The 18434-nt window shown below is 34.1% G+C and overlaps 1 protein-coding gene across 5 annotated transcripts in view; it reads left to right on the forward strand.

Moving 5' to 3' along the window:
- Positions 1–18434, forward strand: part of PCDH7 (protocadherin 7) — a 366930-nt gene that overhangs the window by 37572 nt on the left and 310924 nt on the right. Inside the window, exons 2-3 of one of the 5 annotated variants that reach the window (XM_032686128.1) lie at positions 15190–15249; positions 17218–17313. The exons of the other annotated variants lie outside the window; for them this stretch is intronic. Of the exons in view, the coding sequence (XP_032542019.1) occupies positions 15190–15204 (15 nt within the window). The 3' untranslated portion in view covers positions 15205–15249; positions 17218–17313. Of the gene's footprint in view, positions 1–15189; positions 15250–17217; positions 17314–18434 lie in introns of those variants that run through there. 5 annotated transcript variants of the gene reach the window in all.

The raw sequence follows: 18434 nt of genomic DNA on the forward strand, positions 1-18434 counted from the left end.
CTTTTTCTTTTTCTTTTTCTTTTTCTTTTTCTTTTTTTCTTTTTCTTTTTCTTTTTCTTTTTCTTTTTCTTTTTCTTTTTCTTTTTCTTTTTCTTTTTCTTTTTTCTTTTTTTTTCTTCACAGTACGCAATTTGCATGACTAGAGTTACAGCTAAAACCCATTCTTTGGAGGGACAATTTGCAAGATGATTTGAAATTCTCAGATTATATTACAGCATATAGAAACAAAATTCAGCTCTTTTGCTAGTTTGTTTTTGTTTGTTTGTTTGGTTGGTTTATTATTTTGAGGTGTTTTTTGTTTATTTTCTTTTAAATCTTGTTCTGGATGTCATTTATTGAGAGAAAAGAAGAACAACACATATGAAGACAGCTTCTGAGATGGAATGCAGGGATTTCACACACCAAACCGGCAGCATTGCCTCTTTCGAGACAGGATTTTTTTACTGACAACCACTTATATATTAATGGGAAGTCCTGTGATAATCTCCTCAATTTAGTTTATGTTACTCAGGATGACCAGCAGTTGTGTTGACAGAATTCCACAAAATCATTCTATTACAGTATGTAATGTCACTATGAAGAAAAATATCATGAGATTCTAGTTTACAGTTTTTTGAAGAAAAGAGAGTTACCTGTTATTTCTGAGCAACCTGCTATTTCTAAGCTACTACCTTAGAAACACATTAAATGTTTTCCATGTACTTTTTTACCTTCAGGTGCTTATTACACCTTCAATAATAATAATTTCATTATCTTGCATGTATAAATCAGTTGAAGAATAATATTTATAAAATATATTGAAGAACTATATTTTTAGTAGTAGTTTGTTGTACACTGAAACATATTGTAGTGAATTAATACAAAACTGAAGTTCATATAAGTCCAGTTTGAATTTGGGCTTATCACTTATTTATATATGCTAATCTATGCTGACCATTTGCTGTTTAACTGAGACAATAAGTAATTTTAATATGGATTTGGAAGGATTTATTTTAAGTATTTCATATACCTTAATGGAAACATGAGTACTGAGGCCAGTACTTGTTCTGGTGGTAGGGTTTTTTTTGACAAGGTCTTGGAGATATTCAGGAGTCTGGGAAATAAAGGGTTGGAGGGGTGTGTGTGGGTGTGGGTGTGCGAAATAGATATAGTTTTGAAATCCAAAGGTTAAAGAAAGACAGTTATCTTTATTCTGTCAGCTACCCAGCAGCTCAGGGAGAGGTTTTTTTAAAAAATGGTTTTTTTCTGTTAAACATCCAAGGAATCTCAAATTGGCCAGTATGTGTTGCTTATCCGGGGACAGAACACAAATGACCAACTCTGCTTCTTGTCTTAGATTCTAAAAATATTTTAAAGACTTAATTGTGAGAAAATACTGATGGTTTTCTCTCATCTGCAATTTTCCACTGCTGTCAGAATGTCAGTAACTTTCTTTCCGGTTCCTTGAAGTGTGGTGCAGAAGCATTTTTTAAATGTAAGAAATTGTCTAGTCTCCTTTTTAGTAGTCTCAGTGCTTAGATGATCATGTGAGAAAATGGATAAAGTAATCTTTAGAATAGCTTTTTGTATCTAGGATTTGAGAGATTATTGTTTGATTACTCTAGAATTTTTGTATTAGAATATATTTTTGTTTTTTCTGAACTTATCTTGAAAGAAGATCTCAGCAAGATCTGTGTGGGTGATGATCAGGGTGGGAAAGAGCTGTCAAAAAAAGCTTGAAAATGAGGGGTAGAATTTATAGCAGTGTGAACAAGCAAGTGTCCTTGTTCAGTGAATGTCTAAATGACTTTGAATTCTTTGTTTACTTCGTATGTTTGATTGAGTGAAATTTGAAAAAACCCCCATTTATTTACTTAGAACTATTTTGTTCTTAGTAAGAAACTTGAAATTGATTTTTACTTGACACACTTCTTCTCTGAAGTAATATAAAATTCGTGTCTATTATATGTATACAGAGGCTTTGTGGCTCATCAGGGTACCGTGACATTCCCGTGTATTGATTCTGTGGTGTTAGAGGGTGACATATTTGGTGTTAACGGGCCATCAGAGTCTTGGGATTTGAATGGTGCACAGTAAGAAGCACTGATTTTCCTGTAACATGACAGGCTTTCTAAAGCAGTGGAAGTAACTTTAGTCTTACATAGTTCCTCGTGTGTAAACTTCAAAGATAAATAAGATTTTTGTATAATCAGAAAATCTTAAAAAACAATCAGAAAATAAACTATAGTATCTATTGTCCGGTAACAGCCAAAACCATTCTGCAGTTTGTCATCTGTAAAATTTCTTTTACAGAAAAATTCATCCAGAATTTACAATTCACTCTTGAAAGGAACATTTTGTTTTATACTGTGGTTGGTTTGTTGTTGCATTTTTTCTTTCTGCAAAATGTAATCTATGTCCTAGGTTTATTTTGGCATACAGGGTTTGTTTGCATTTCATGTAGTGTCTGTTTATATTGTAGGCTAAAGGCCCATAAGTATAAAGTTGTTGCAGTTTTGTGTTACCCGGCAGGGCATCAAATGTTGACCAAAAGAGCATGTGGACTAGAGAGGGTTAAATCTGATTATCTTATGTTTTGCTGTCTTTCAGGTGACATGTGCTTTTTAATTTTAATGACCTGGAATGCTTTCTTTGGAAATAGAATTTTGATTATTTTTGATTGTATAGCGTTGATTATAATTATTGTGCAAAAAAAAATCAGCTAAGTCAGAAAAAGTGAGCTAATTCTAGACATCTTTGGAAACTAATCACGGGAGTACCAGATTTGTGGATTTAAAAGAGTATATAAGGACTCAACTTCCAGATTTTTACATATTCTTTCTGGTTTGTGCGTTAGAATACCAGTTGTCCTGCAAAGAAATATAGAATGTATTTTATAACATATGTTTGCTCTGTTTTCTAACAACATAAGTATTTTGCTTAAGCAGATTTACTAGGAAGTGACAGCTCTGAAAAATTGGACACAGTGGCTGCTAGAAGTATTTCAGTTCCAGACAATCTAAATAGTGTAGAAGGGAAAAAATTAAATATCACCATATTTTTAAGATGACAGTTTTGTCAAAGATTCTTTTTCACTCTGCAACCTGAAACAAATTGAGTAAATCAAGTAGATCTAAAATATCTACTCGCATTGAAGATACAACACCATTTTAGTTCCTTTTATTTTTAGCTTCCCTCCTCTCTCCTTATAAGCATAAGGGAGAACAATGACTTAATAATTGCAAAACCACTGTGAGGAGCATAATTCTTTTGGTTTAATTGTTACGTCTAAACAGTTTTGGATCATAACAGGCTTTCATGAAACTTAGTTACATAGAGGTAATCTAACTAAAATTTGGTAAAATTAAAGTAAAATGAAGTTTTATGTTCTTCAGAATATAAAAGATCTGATTTTCTAAACCTTCAGTTTCATAGGTTCCTGCTGAACTTCTTTGCATCAAGAATCAGGAGGGTGACCTGGCCAGCTTCTTTCAATCTTTTTGAATATTAGCAAGTATCCACAAAGACATTTTTTATAAAGACTGACTTTAAAAGGAGGAAAGGGGAGAAGAGTTTATTGAACACAGCTCTCCCTACTTGAGCAGAGATAATGCTCATGATGAAATTCCTGTGCATCCCAGTAGCAGTATGGGAAATGTTCAGTGTATGCTTCTCTTCTGCTCCTTTTAGATGTGGCACCAGACTTGCTGCAAGCATATGTTCCCTTCTCATTTAATTCAAAAGAAAAATAATTCACAGAAAGACTTTACTGATATTTAAAGTTCTGTTGAGAGTGGAACCCACTACCCACAAAGTAAAATCTAGCCCAGTGTAGTACCCACAGTCTGTGCAGATAGTGACAAAGAGGCACCAGCGTTCCTCCTGCTGTGTTTCCCTTGCATTCCACAATGAATTGGTCTTATCTGGCTGTTTGCTACAACAAAGAGCTTAGCTACTGTATTATACTAAAACCTGTCATAGATATTTTCCTTCTTCTTAGTCCCTTTTACAATATCACAAAATTGATCTGCATTATTTTAAATATAGGAGACCCAAGTAAAAAATCTAGAGCCTTGGATTTCTTAAGTTTCTGAATGATACACAAAAGGGGCTTAAGTATTTTCCATCCTACAAAGCAGAGGGGTTTTATGGACCTACACCATGTATTTGTTTGTTTCTAGGAAAGCCAGAAGTTGGAGAGTAAACACTAATGTTTTTTTCCCCTGCTACGTGACATGAAGGCTTTAAGAAAAAACTCCAAAGGTCTCATTTTCTTGAAGAGGCTAAGTCATTCTTCAGAAAATTCTCCACAAAATTTTCTGTTTGTGGGCCTCCTGATTACCAAAGGAGGACTGAAATTACAAGAAATAACTGCTGAAAAGGCATCAGGAAAAAGGTTATGCAAATTTTAAGATGAAATCAGTTCAGGACTCTTGCTATTTGAAGAAAGAGAGAGATACCTTTCATTTGTAAAATGTTCTACAGTAATGCAGAAAGCCAATTCAAATATATATGAAGTATGCACTCATTTTTAATTTCTGAGGCATCCTTCTGTTTGAAATAGAAACCCCCACAAATAAATGTCTAGAATTGTAACCTCTAAGACTTGGCTCGTGTCCTCTGCTTGCCTGCCAGGCTAGGAACAGTTTCAATAGTGTACATGTGTCTCCAGACACTTATCTAGAAAAACATTTTTTGTTGTTCATTCCCCCTCCAAGACAGGGAGTAGCAGTTCTAACCTGTCTTACTACTGAGTACTGCAGCTGGTAATATGCTGAGAAGGGGCAGCTGTGTAAAAATAAACTGGACTATGCTTCTGTAACTTACCTTGATGGAGTCTTTTCACAGTGTCACACACTGCATAATAGATGTAATTTAATGTGAAAGAAGCAGAGACACATTTTAGACTGATTTTGGTCCTACAATAAACATTTTTCTACTTCACTGGAAAAAGGTGCTTTTTATTTTTGATCAAAAATAAGAAGAAAGACTCAACCCAGAGCTCTAAATTAAACTATAACTAAAGGTTATTGTGTTAGTTTTGTACTCCCATATTAGACTTCTGTACGTAAATTAATTTCCCATGAGGAATTTATGAACAAAAGGATTAGTAGTCATCTAATATAAGTAAAATATAATAAATAAATAAAATAATACAATATAACAATAAGTATGTTATGTTTGGCTCACCAGAGTGGAGTCTAATGTGAGGTATTTTAACTGATCTCACAAAAAATTTGCATGCAACTTTCATTGCATTCCATTATTCATCTACTCTCAGATGTGTACTCTTAGTAGAACAGTCTATTTTGAATACATGACATAATTTCACATGTATAACTACTGTCAAATCTAGCTTAATTTTCATCATTTTAGGTTTAATTTAAAAAGATGTCTAAGAAATTAAAGGTCACTTCATTAGCTGCTTATTTTTTCTTATTTTTTTCTTTATTCTACATCATATATTAAAGATGAAAATAAGTTTTTCTATTTCCATTAACAAAAAGTGAATAGAGAAGAAAAAGCAATTATTTGCAGAATGTAAAAACCTTATGATAATTTGACAGACTTTAATTAAACCAATCTACCACTCTGTGTTCATAAGACATACTATAAAATAAGCTCTTATTTGTTAGGAAACACCATACTCCTCATTGATAAAGGACTTTACAACTGATTTAAAAGCAGGGAATTTATGTTTCTTTTGAAAGGGAAGACATAGATACAAAAAACCCCCTCTTGCTTTGAACTTATTTTTAAGGAAGTGAACAGTTGACAATACAAACAGGTTTATAGTATCAGTACAACAATTTAGCATTTTGCACACATATAGTATATAAGAATTACTCTGTCCTTTATAAACTTGGTTTATCAGTATGATGCTTCCATAACATAAGAGATTACTTAGATGAATGTACATACTAACCAAGAATTTATAAATTTTACAATCCTTTTGACTAGAACTTGGAGGTACACTGAAGAATGATTCTGGAATTTTATGTTTTGTCCACTGAACCTAATTTTATGTTTTGTCCACTGAGCAACACTTGCCTTTAATGTTGTTTTATGATTCTGTGTTTTCCATCTGTGCTTTCTGTGATCTGTTCAAACAGTGGATTCAACCTATGCCTATTCTGACGTTTCTTTTCAAATGGCTGATAGACTGGTAGCAGCACTTTCTTTTGTCTTTTGACATTTTTTCTTATTTTCTTTTTTTTTTCCTTGTTGGTTTTTTTTTGTTTGTTTTGTTTTGTTTTGTTTTTTTTTACTACAAGAAGGAGTCCTGCTGTGATCAATGAGTTTTCTAGGGTGAGAGTGATACTTAGTTGTACTTTGGAATTTGATATAAAGGCTGGTAGGTCTGTCATAGCCATTTCCTGCCTAAGGGTCCTGTATAAAACAGTTAAATCCAACCCCCTCACATCTTTCCCTCTCACTGCTTTCCATAACTTTTTCTTTTAGTTTTGGCTGCTCTATGAGTCTCTACCTGTAGAGCCATACTGTGCCTTTGGCATAATCCTCTTTGCTGCCTGATGGATGGAATTTTATCCATCCAGGAAGGAGCAGCAGATCTCCTGCTGCTAAGGCAGAGCCCCTGCTCCACACAGCATTAGTGCATTTTTTTCCTCTGTAGTCAATCTTAAGATTGACTACAGAGAGACTAAATGCCCCTCTCAGGCAAGGGCAGGCAGGGGAGCTGGGAGCTGAGGCAAGAGAAGCCCCTGAAGCCTATTGTGCTCCAGGTATTATAGTAGGAGTGTCTATATTGAACAGGGATTTCTGTCCCAGGGTCCCTAAAGGCCTGAAGTGTAAAGCTTTCCTCTGAAGACTGTTGTGCCGATGAGATGAAAAGTAATACTTTCCTTAGCCAAATAAGCAATAAATGTATCAGCTTGCTATTTCTGCCTCTTCATAGAGGTCTGTTCAAGATATATCTACAAAGTATTTAATTCCATGAATAATGCTTCTGCCTCTCACAAACATTTCACTTCAAGTTCTCTTTGGCTTTATATGTACAAATAGAAGCAAAAGATTTAATTGACAGATACCATTTCATGCAGACTATACATTACACAGTGACTAAAAAAGTTCCCTTTAAGACAACACATATTAATGCCTCTAAAAAATAAAATTCTATTAAAAAAACCCAATATTTGTCATTCATGTCAGTTTATTGTACATTAGACACTGAAGTCTTACCATTCTTAATTTTCTTTCTGTCTTGGTGAGTAGAGTATGATGACTGGAGAAATTATAAACAAATGTAATACTATGTTTGAAGTGACAAAGGATCATTAGCCGAGAACACAGACATTTTGCCTCTAGGCAGATTAATTCTGGGACTTGGAAAAGTATATTCCTTGTTCAGTCAATGCACTTTATTCCCTTCAGCATTGGCCTCCAGTAGTAGGAATAGACAATTGTAGTGCCATGCACAGGTAGGAGGAAGGTGGGGAAGGTGATATGGAAATATTCCTCATATATGTCCATGACGTTAAATATCTCAAATACCTTCTCAGAAACTCAGATGCACAGGTGTTTTTCTGTGTACAGGCATGAGAAGATTTTTTTTAAATGAAATAAATTACAAGATCGGGAAATTACAATGAATGGGAAAAGGGGGGAGAAGGGAATTCAGATAATCAGAGAAATGTACCCTATAGGGTGTGGTCATTACAAGGATAAAGGGCTGACAAATGCCAACTGAGGTAGACAACACTAAAGGAATTATTAAAAGAAAACTTTATTAAGCTATAAGAGTAAGAGACAAGCAGTACAATTATTATGCTTAGAAATGAAAGATAACATACATGTAATAGAGAAATGAAATTAAAACTTTGCCTTAGTTTTAAATAAAGGTAGCAATGTTGTACCTGGGAGACAAAAGCTGGAAGTGTCTGAGATAAAAGCAGAACCTGGAGTATGATGTATGTAAGTCAAATAGGAACACATAGGTGTCATCACAGAATTCTGAGTGATATAGAAGAAAGCATCCCATGTCTTCTTTTAAATAAATGTGTTAGGGAAAAAAAAGGTGCTGTTTTTTATGGAGAATAGCAAATGCGGTATTTATATTTAAGCAGTGGAGAAGACGGAAAAGGAGGGATAAAGGTCTAAAGATATGACCTCATTTTTTATCAAAAGTAGAGCAGAGTTTAGATGAAAAAAAATTGAGTTACTGACATAAAGAAAGAGGGAAGATGGGATAAAATGGAAATTGAAAATGACTTTACTGAAAAGAGTTCATACAAAGCAATCTGATAACTTTCTTTGAAAAGATAACCAATTTTCTAGATAAAGAAAATTTAGTAATCTCTCTCCTTGGACTTCAGCAAGCAGTTGATACTGTGCCATCTGAAAAATTATTTGTGCACCTGTGGAAGATGGGCATTACTAGAGGAATTAAAAATATGTAAGAAATTCACTAAAATGAGATGACAATTGGTGTTCTTGCAAAGGTAAACATTATAAAAAGTTACTTGAGTCAAGCATCACTGTTAAGACTGTTTTTGCTTTATATTTTAACCTTCATGCACAGACTGCAAATGTAATAAGGAAACTTGATTATGAAACAAATATGATAAACATAATGAGTTTGGGTGAGGATTAGACTGTACTAGATGAAGGACTAGAAAACAATTCAAACTGTAGGAATTAAAACAAAACTAACCACCTCAAAACAATAACAAAAACAAGGCAAGTTGTAAATTCAGTTAAGAAATCATGAGATGAAAGCAGTAGAAAACAAGAAGAACTTAATAAACTAGGCAGAGTTATTAGGAGCAGCAGTGTGACATGAGCAGATTTGTTTCTGCAACATGAGGCTGCATCAAGTTGTGAGCTGTTGTGAGAGAAACAGACACAGTTATGTCATTTGAGAAGTCCTTCATTAAGCTTCATCTGAAAAATTGTTCTATTATTCTGGTCAACCATTTTCAGGAAGAATTAAGCTTACTTTTAGACATTCAGAAAGAGCAGTTTAATAACCATGGAATATAGACTTAGCTGTGCAGGAGAAAACTAAAAGGGCTTTGCTTATTCAGAATTAAGGCTCTGAGAAACATGCTGTGGCAGGCCAAAATTGGATGGCAGAAGCTGTTGCTATCCTCAAGGCATAAATACTTGAACCTCCTTTGAATCACTTTATGAACCACTGCTTTGTATATTAGGGTAAACCAAAACTGGAATTCTTTTACTTTAATACACCCAGCTGAAGACTGCAATAGTACATGAGCTCATCCAAAGGCATATCATATAACCCTGCCCTCAAGGCTTTAGTGCCCATCAGAAGGGTGGAGCAGATGGATGAGGGTGGTAACTATTCTTGCCATCTGGTTTTAAGCCACTGCTACGTTCACCTCAGAGTCTTAAGAAAGTAAGTGGGGAGAGGACGTATGCTTGCTCTTCATAAATATATTGAGAATATCAGCAGAAAGTATTAAAGAACGTCTTTATAATAGCAGTTCTATACCACTATGTCTTTAGTTTAGAAACTGAAAAAAAAAATGACTTTAACCCTCTGAGGTTGAGGTAAAAATGTCTTGCTAATTTTGAAATGGAATTTCATCAGTTTAGGATCATAGAAATGTACAGATATTTTCCTTCTAGAAGAGGGAAATAGAAACAACAACAACAAAACACGGCCCATGCTTTTATTACCTTAGTTTCTTAATGATGGATTAAACTATAAGTAGCATTATCTACACTGAGATCAAGCTATGTTCTGTAAGCTGTTTAAAGAGCAGCAGAAACCTCACACTGCGAGGTTTCAGAGGCATCAGAGGCATCTAAGGATATCAGTACTTGTACTTCTGTTTTTCTTTGAAACTTTTTTTTCTTGACATGGCAGTATTATTCAGTTTTTAAGGAGGTCCAGATGTTTCTGGCTTAAGATTGTAATAAATACCTTAAATAGATATAATTGTTATTACTACAGTGCTTCTTAATGCATTAGTTCAGTAGAGAAAGGTGGCAGAATTTTGATGAATGTATTACGTAGGTCGAATGCAAACCATATGGAAGTTTACATTATTGAGACTTTTTAGGTAGATTAATTCTATGTTATTCCGCTCTGTGCCCTGAGAAAACTGTTAGCAATTTATATTTCTGAACATTACCTACCTGAAATAAATCAATGCATATGTACTGAAGATAGAACAATAATATCTTTATAGTGGATTGTAAGGAAGACAGCTCTGTGTCTGACAGTTCAGGAATGGCAAGATATTGTAGTAAATAGCATTAAATATACAATTTTTCTCATTATTACACTACCTGTGTGAGAGTTAAATGGGATATTTTATATTTTGGGTTTCGTTCCTACCTACTACTAATAGAAGATATATGTTTATTATTAATTGACAACATATTGGGTTTTTTTAGAAAGAACTGATTCCTAAACATTTAGGTGTATGGGGTTTTTTTAATTCTAAGTTATATATTCTTTAGTTTGTGGGAATTAATTAATTAATTTCAGGTCAATAGCATGGACACAGTTTTTCCATCTCTAACCACTGTCTTTGTGAGCCAGCAGTCCTCTAGTGTTTAACATGAAGACTGGTCGATATGTCACCATATTGTTGCAAAGTGTGACTATAAAAAGAACATAATCCTAATAGTAGGAAGTGGACAGATTCCTAAATGTTCAAAATTTATTCATAAGCCTAGTGTGAGCAGGAGATCAATAAACCAGAGAGTTTGTAAAGATAATGAATGAATGTTTTTTAATCAATTTTATGCTTGTAATGGTTAAAATGATTTTTTTTTTGCGGGGGTGGGGAATTTAGTAAGAACTAGAAAGCTTAGTTTTGATGGACTTGATTTACCTAACATGCAGTAGTCACAGAATAAAAATATGACAAATCAAATTTAATGAGGTTAAATGAGAATACATACAGTCATGTTAAAGTGTGTACTAACTCTATATGTGTTACTCTGATCTCTTTAGCTTCTTTTTCTTTAAGACTTCATTATCAGAATTATTAAGTTATTATATTAAATTAGACCATATCTGTTATAGAAATTCTAAGTACCAAAATCTATGTATCTCTTTCTGATCATATGTAGCAGTCCTCATTCATTTCTTATTCAGAAAAACTGTTCATGAGTTTAACTTTGCTTAGTTTTTGACCCTATTTATGGCCTTTAATGATTCATAAATACTGTGCAAATATCACAACATAAAGATATTGAATATTTTATTTACTGTCTAATTTTCTCTTAAGAATATAGGAATTGTCTTTCCTTATACAGCATGTATGTTCTACGGAAATATATTTAATACACTTCTTATACTTCCTATTTTGGTTTCTGCCACAAACTGGAAATGAAATTATGTGTATAAAAGAATTTTAAAAATAGGTTAGAAGCATCTTGTGAAATGTAACAGGAAATCTACTGAGATGTATTTTTATCTGGCATTTGCTGTAGTGGGCAAAAACAAGCATGTTGTGCCTTTCAGTTCCATTTAAGACATGTTGAATCTTGCAGAAACTTGTGATGTGTCACAGTTTTAGTCATACACACACATCAATCAGATCAATATATAATATATATATTGCAATCATAACATATTTACAGACACGGATGCTAAGAATAAAGTGGAATGAGTGGCAAAAAAAATTATAAAAAGGTGCTTGCAAAAGTTAAACGTTCTGAGTTTGTAGCAATATGTTTCGGCTGTGATCCTCTATACTCTGTTGAAGTGTGATTTCTCACTTATTTAATGAAAAATAGTTACATATAGTAGCAAACATATATCACTGACACTAAAAGGTCGCTTCTCAATGGCAATGAATGTGTAAGTTAAGGAAAAAGGAGAAGCAGATATAAATACCCATGAATAAATTTGGGGTTGTAATTACACTAATTTTTATATACTGCAGCACTGAAATTCTGGAAACGATATCCCAATGAAATATTCATGCCAGAGTATTGTAGCCTATCAAGAAAATATGTGAGATTATGCCTCTGATAAGCAGGAAGTGGAGCCAGTATGTAATAAGAAACTTCCTGGCCTGTGTTTTAGTATTATGGACTGGATTAGTAGAGAGCTGCAAAGTGTCTTGGTCATGAAAACTGAGGTAGTAACTCTCAATTCTTCATTTCTCTCTGGTGTATTTGCATTTTTTTGCCAGGAAATAGGAGGAGGAACAAGACAGTAATATCAATTTTCTGGAAATGGGCAAGATTCTTCAACTGCCAGAAAAGTGGGGAAAACAGTACCTAATTTAACAGAAATTTAGAGAAGAAGAAGAGATCATTTTCTAACTTTTTTTCCTATTATTACGTATGGATGCATCTACATTAATGACACAGAACATGGGAATGTGTTTTGGGTGTGAATTTGTCTTGAGTCTATATTTGGATTTCCACTGTACATGTTTTTCAGCACCACTGAGCATTTTGAAGCATTGTTTTCTCCATCATTGTCTTCAGGTTGTCATGTGGTGCCTCGCAGTTACAGTGCAGATGCAAAGCCTTCCATCACTTTGCTCTCCATACCTGCACAGTGCATGACAGAGACTAGCAGGTGATGAAAACTTTGTTGTTCATTAAGATGTAATGTAGAGAGGCACAACAAATTGCACTGTTGTTCCTTCCATTTTATGCTGCATCAAGTGTACTGCAGGTAATCTAGACACACACAAACACTGAGACCGCTGTGATTATTTGAGACTTAAGAATATAATATATTACATTTTCAATAAAAAGATTCAACATTTTATCTAGTATGTGCCAGGTAGTTGGTTTTGCTTGTTTTAACTTTTTTCTTGCATTGATTTATGATTTGATTTGTTAACTGAAAAAATAATATGAGTATCTGTCATAAAAGAGAGCTCTAATTTTAGAAGAAATGTTGCATCTATGAACCTTTTTGACCTCAGAAATATCTTACAAATGCACCAAATGCTCACAATTTTGTTTGTATCTTAGAGAAAGGTACTTAAAATATGTGTTAGCAGATCCCTGTTGAATGCATACTGCATCCTTAAAGTTATAAAGGCTTCTTTTATATATATATATATATATATATATCAAAACAGATAGATGGATAGATAGGTGTTTTGTTATTGACTGGTTTAGGCCAGTTTAGTGGTTTTGCTGTTTAGTTGAGCTAAGACAGTGTAAACTGAACAAAAAGATTTGTATATTATCGGATTGATGATGATGACGAATTTTACTGAGGTGTAAATGTATTCTGCAACTAAAGCAGAATGTTTTGCTTGCTTGTCCCAGATGGTTTCCTGTAACAAGATCATATTTAGATTGAGGAACAGACATTACTTATTTGAGGACACTTGGGAGTCTTTTATGGATTATTTTCATAGAGTAAAAGCTGCTTTATAGAGATGCTTGACATTGCTATCCTACATTTGTGTAATTTTGTTTTAACTTTACATATGTGTAATAGATTAGAAGAAATGATTCATTAAAATAAGGATGTAGTAGTCAGTGATGTAAAATAAATAAAAATTATTAATAATACAACAGTACTGGAAAAGCTGAGAAGACTGATGAATGCCGACCAAAGGTGTTATGTATGTAACCAACAATAATGGGTTAATATTTTTTTGTGTGGATGACTCATTTCTGAGTCGTATTTTAAGGGCTGTTTTTGAAAAATATATTGGACAGAAAACTCTACTGTTTATCAGGAGATGTGCAAGTCTCTTAAGTGTCTCATTTCCTTCACAAACATCTTGATCAAACTGATTCAAAGGAAGCAGGTTCTCCCCTGGTTCTCCATTTTCTTTATGTCCACCTGTTGTACTCCGTATTAAGCTATAAACTGCCCAGAGCAGTCACATTTTTTATTTAAGACTTTTTAAAAGCCTTTTGGTTCATTATAACCTCTAATTAGCATCTGAAGAAAGAGTCACACACTCTAAGAGAAATTCTGTTTAATTTAGTGAGAAAAAATATTTTGGCAAAAGGTTTTAACAGGAGTAAAATACAGGCAAGAAAAAAGCATTTCACTCAAACATTCAGCACAAAGACCCATTCCACAGGAAACACACACTAAAACAATCCATATACCAGCTTTAGTAAAACACAGTTCATTGGTTTTAAGTTACCCACAAGAAAAGGAAAAGAGTAAAAGAAAAAAAACAGATTAAAAGGGATAAAGAAAGAGAGAAGGAAAGAAAGAAAGGAGAGGAGAATAGTTACTGGCAAGATTTGATGATTCACATGGTGCTGGCTGGAGAGGGAGAAGAGAGGAAGAGAATAGACCACATGGAGTCTTGTGTATTTATGGAGTTCAGTTTTCCCTCCCAGGCAGGATATCCGGTCAGTGCCTTCCAGGCCAGAGTGAGTTGTGCTGTAGCAGTCACAGGCTGCAGGAGTGTGGTGTGGATGGGCTGCCAGGCAGCTCTGCCTTGACTGACAGCCCAGCTACAGGCCTTCAGCTCTGCCATGTGCTCTGCATGGGCAGCAGGCCTTGCCTTCAGCTCTGCCCTGTGCCCTCAGCACAGGCCTTGTGTGCAGCCCTTACCATGGACCTGCAGGTCCAGGCCCAGCCCTTCCCACATGCACACACACACACACACACACACACACACACACAGTGAGTTGGTTCCGACTGATATCAGTAATTCAGTGAGATTCAGATCCAGGATCTCATACCTCCTTGTAGCATAATAGTTGATACCTGACATTTTGAAGAATGTAGATGTTCATAGAATTGTCCTTGTATATTATGTGTTGCCCTGCAAATCTCGTTTGCTAACTCCCTTTTATTTGGTGGTGGGTGAGGTGGTTCAAGGGAAAGAGGAGTGGCCCGTTTTTTTCTTATAAAATTTCTATCCTTTACTTCTTTCAGCTATCCATACTGCACTATTTATCTCATCATTTAATGGAGAAAAGTTATGCTTATCACTGATACCTGAGACATATATTATTTTTTACTTTGTCTGCAGTAACTGTAGGTAAGGAAAGGAAGAATGTATAAATCACTACAATTTCTCTCTGATTTAAACCCAGTCTGTTTCTGGGCATAGTTCACTTAAATTCTTCTTTTTCTTAGGCAATAGGTAACAGTATTCTAACTGTCTTTGCTGCCAAATAGTTATTTTATGGAGTATGTTTGGACCCAAGGCAGAGAAGAGGAATCTTTTTGCTCGCTAACAAGATCTATGACAGAGGATTAAGTTACCCAAACCCTACTCACATGCCAGTTAGCAAACATATATTTTTGTATTTTTGTAGGTGGATACAATGTAGACTACACAGCACCCTGGCCACACTGAGGAATCATGTAAAATGAATGTATGTGCTTGTAAGTGAATTATTTATGAAATGAAACTCCAACTCTAAGGGATGTTGGATCACAAATTACATGAACTCTTTTACTCTTTTGTTAAGAAATTGATTCCCAGGCGGCAGGGTTACTGCAGAACTAAGTGCACCTTGAAAGCAAAGCTATTAGAAAAAAATAAAATTAAAAAGCATGATAAATCATGTTAAAAAAACCCCTAAAACAAGAGACACAGATTACATTTTGGATGCATTTGGAGAGACATTAAATGGAGTCAAGAATCCAAAACAGGAAAAATGGTGTGTGAGAAGGGTTTGGTAAGCAGAAATGATTGTACGTGGAGGAACAGGATCAAATACCGTCTAATTTAGGAGAATGAATAGAATGAAAAACTCACCATTTCTTCTTTGTTTCACCTTTGAAAGGACTGAAATTTGATTAGATGATTGGTTGAATTAGTAACTGGGAGATGAGTGTGAACAAGGTTAAATTCTCAGTATTTCAGTCAATAAAGTATTTGCGGTTTGCTGAAAAAAAACCAAAAACCAATCTTGATGATGTGTTTGATAAAGAAAAAATGTTGTGCCTGAGGACTGAAATTCGGAAATTCAGGTATATTTTTAGTATTTGAAAATCTTTGTCGTACTTGGGGACATGAGACAGAGAGTGGGAGAGGATTTAGGGCAAGCAATGTTGGGTCCTTCAGATTTTACTGAGAGAAATGGCTCTGCAAGGAAACTGAGGCAGATACAAAGAAACCAAAACATGCTAAATGCCTCTACCAGCAAATAAGGAAATCAACAGTAACTCATGTGCATACATGTATAATGTTGGGTTGCTAAAGATCTGAATTCACTTGGCTGAAGCACTCCAGACTAGAATAATTGTATCAAGGATTGTACAATTGCCAATATCAAAACCACACGTAGGGAAAACCTCTGACTGTGCAGTCACTATTAAGCTATATACATCATACCAAAACAAAGACTAAAGTGCTAAGTATAATTTTATATATACATATCCCAATTTTTATATTAATTTTATATCTGTATTTGGATATTACACTATATAGTATATCAGCTTATGATTTAGAGAAAGGAAAGGCTGAATGTTTTCTTTGAAATAATTTGTATATTTATATCCTTCATCATAAGGAGCTACAAAAGAGGATATTTGAAGTATTAATAATTTTTCAACAAGTTCTTTTTCTTATGAATAAAGCATAACTTCAACACATTCAAGTTTATGATGTAAATCTGGTATAATTGTGTGAGGAAACTACCTTATATTTGTAAAAAGGCTGTATATTATCACTTGCCTTCATAATATGGCTTTTCAACTGTATGAACAACAATACTGAAAAATACTTTTTCTCTCCTGATTATTATGCATTTATGTCTGAATTAGCTTACTCTTTGTGTTTATCCCTTCAAAACTGATAGTCTGCCACTTTTTTCCACTTGTAGTAATTAGTTCCAAGCAGAGGAATTTATGGTATAGTGGCGGCTTTGACCTCTTTATTGTACTGAGATATATTATCAAACTTCAAAGTCAGTATGCTGCTACTATATTGATTTTGTTTCCTGTGAACAAAATCAATGAGCAAAATTAAAATAAAAAAATCAATTCTTTCATTTTTGAATTGATTCGGGTTTTCTACATGTAGGTTGTTTATTTAACCTTGATTGCTAATCTGGAACTCATTGAAAGGAGAACACATTGAAAACTTCAGTAATTCTGCATAAAAGAAAACTATAGAAATTAATAAAAATACAGAGAGAAAGAAAATTAAAGACAAGACATACAGGAATGAGAAGGAAAAAACGCAAAAGAGATCAAGAAAACACTGTTCTCTTTTGGAATGCATTATTTAGGAGTATCAGAGAACATACAAATATTGATACCAACAGCTTTGTCAAAAAACTCAGCATACAGATTATTTCTTTTGCATTTTCTAGCCCTTTTCTATAGTTCAATAGATGCTTAGAAAGAACATATGAAATACCTGCAGTCCATTGACTGTCTTTCAAAGCAGTTGCAAAGCTTTCCTAGAGATGAGAAGAAAAAAAAACCCACCAAAATATTTAACATTTAACATTTTGCAGAAATAAACATCTTAGGTATATAAATATATTAGTGAAATTGTCAGCCTTTTTCTGAATATGATCTTAGTTAGAGAAAAGTTTAACCTGGAACATGTAAAGGAAATTTTAAGGACCTCTGGTCAGGTTCTTATCTCAAATACAGCAACTCTGTATTTCAATAAAATTATTCTTCAACCGGGAATGAAATCAAAATTGTGTCTTCTGTGTTCATTGCAGATTCATTCTTCTGTATTTAATTTTCTGGTCAGAAGCAATTACGAAGAGAGGATCCTTAAAAAAATTTTGTGCAACTATTGTAATTTTCAGATTTCAGAGAGTTTAGCAGTCAAGCAATTTGTATGGAATAAAAGCACTTTTATATTGCCTCCTGCTACAACACCAGTGGGGAAAGGGCAGCAAAACAGTGGGAGACCAAATGAAGACTTTTTTTTTCTGTGACATCAACTTGCAAGACACTGGAAGCTTCAGAATTACAAGTGGTAATATAGCTTTTTTGAACTATTTCCTCTTTGCCTCCTACGGCTGCTTCATTGTTGGGTACTATCTTTTTTTAAGTTAGAACAAGGGAGTGAAAGGTATTTGTGACAAATGACATTCTACTTTCTGTTTGCCATTGTCCCGCATGGATGCGTAAAAAAAAGTGCATCCATATGCCTCTCATTTTCCTGCCATCTACAAGCACAAGTTTGAGCTTTTAAAGCCAAATCTGACTTGCTTACTAATATGATCGGGCCACATAAACCCAGAGATTTCTTGCATGAGTAAAGACCACTCTTCTTTTAGTATAATTTTGTTTAGTGTATTTAGTATAATTTGTTTTTTACATGACCACTAAAGAACAATATACGTCAGTAGAAAACTATCAGGCAAATTGTGATACACAATTTTTTAAGTTAGTTAGACACAAGTTAGGTGAATTTTTGGTAGGGATATTATGTCAGCTGGAAACCAATGGAAAATGGAGCTGTGTGGCACAAGATCTCTTTTCTCTTCTTAATGGTTCTACTTCTGGGGACTGTGTACTGTTGCAGTTTGCAGAAGCATTCTCAATGATGCGAACTGCAATTTTATATATAGATGGAGAAGTAAAT

This window comes from Chiroxiphia lanceolata, chromosome 4 (assembly GCF_009829145.1).
Source record: "Chiroxiphia lanceolata isolate bChiLan1 chromosome 4, bChiLan1.pri, whole genome shotgun sequence".
In the NCBI taxonomy this organism is placed as follows: Eukaryota; Metazoa; Chordata; class Aves; order Passeriformes; family Pipridae; genus Chiroxiphia; species Chiroxiphia lanceolata.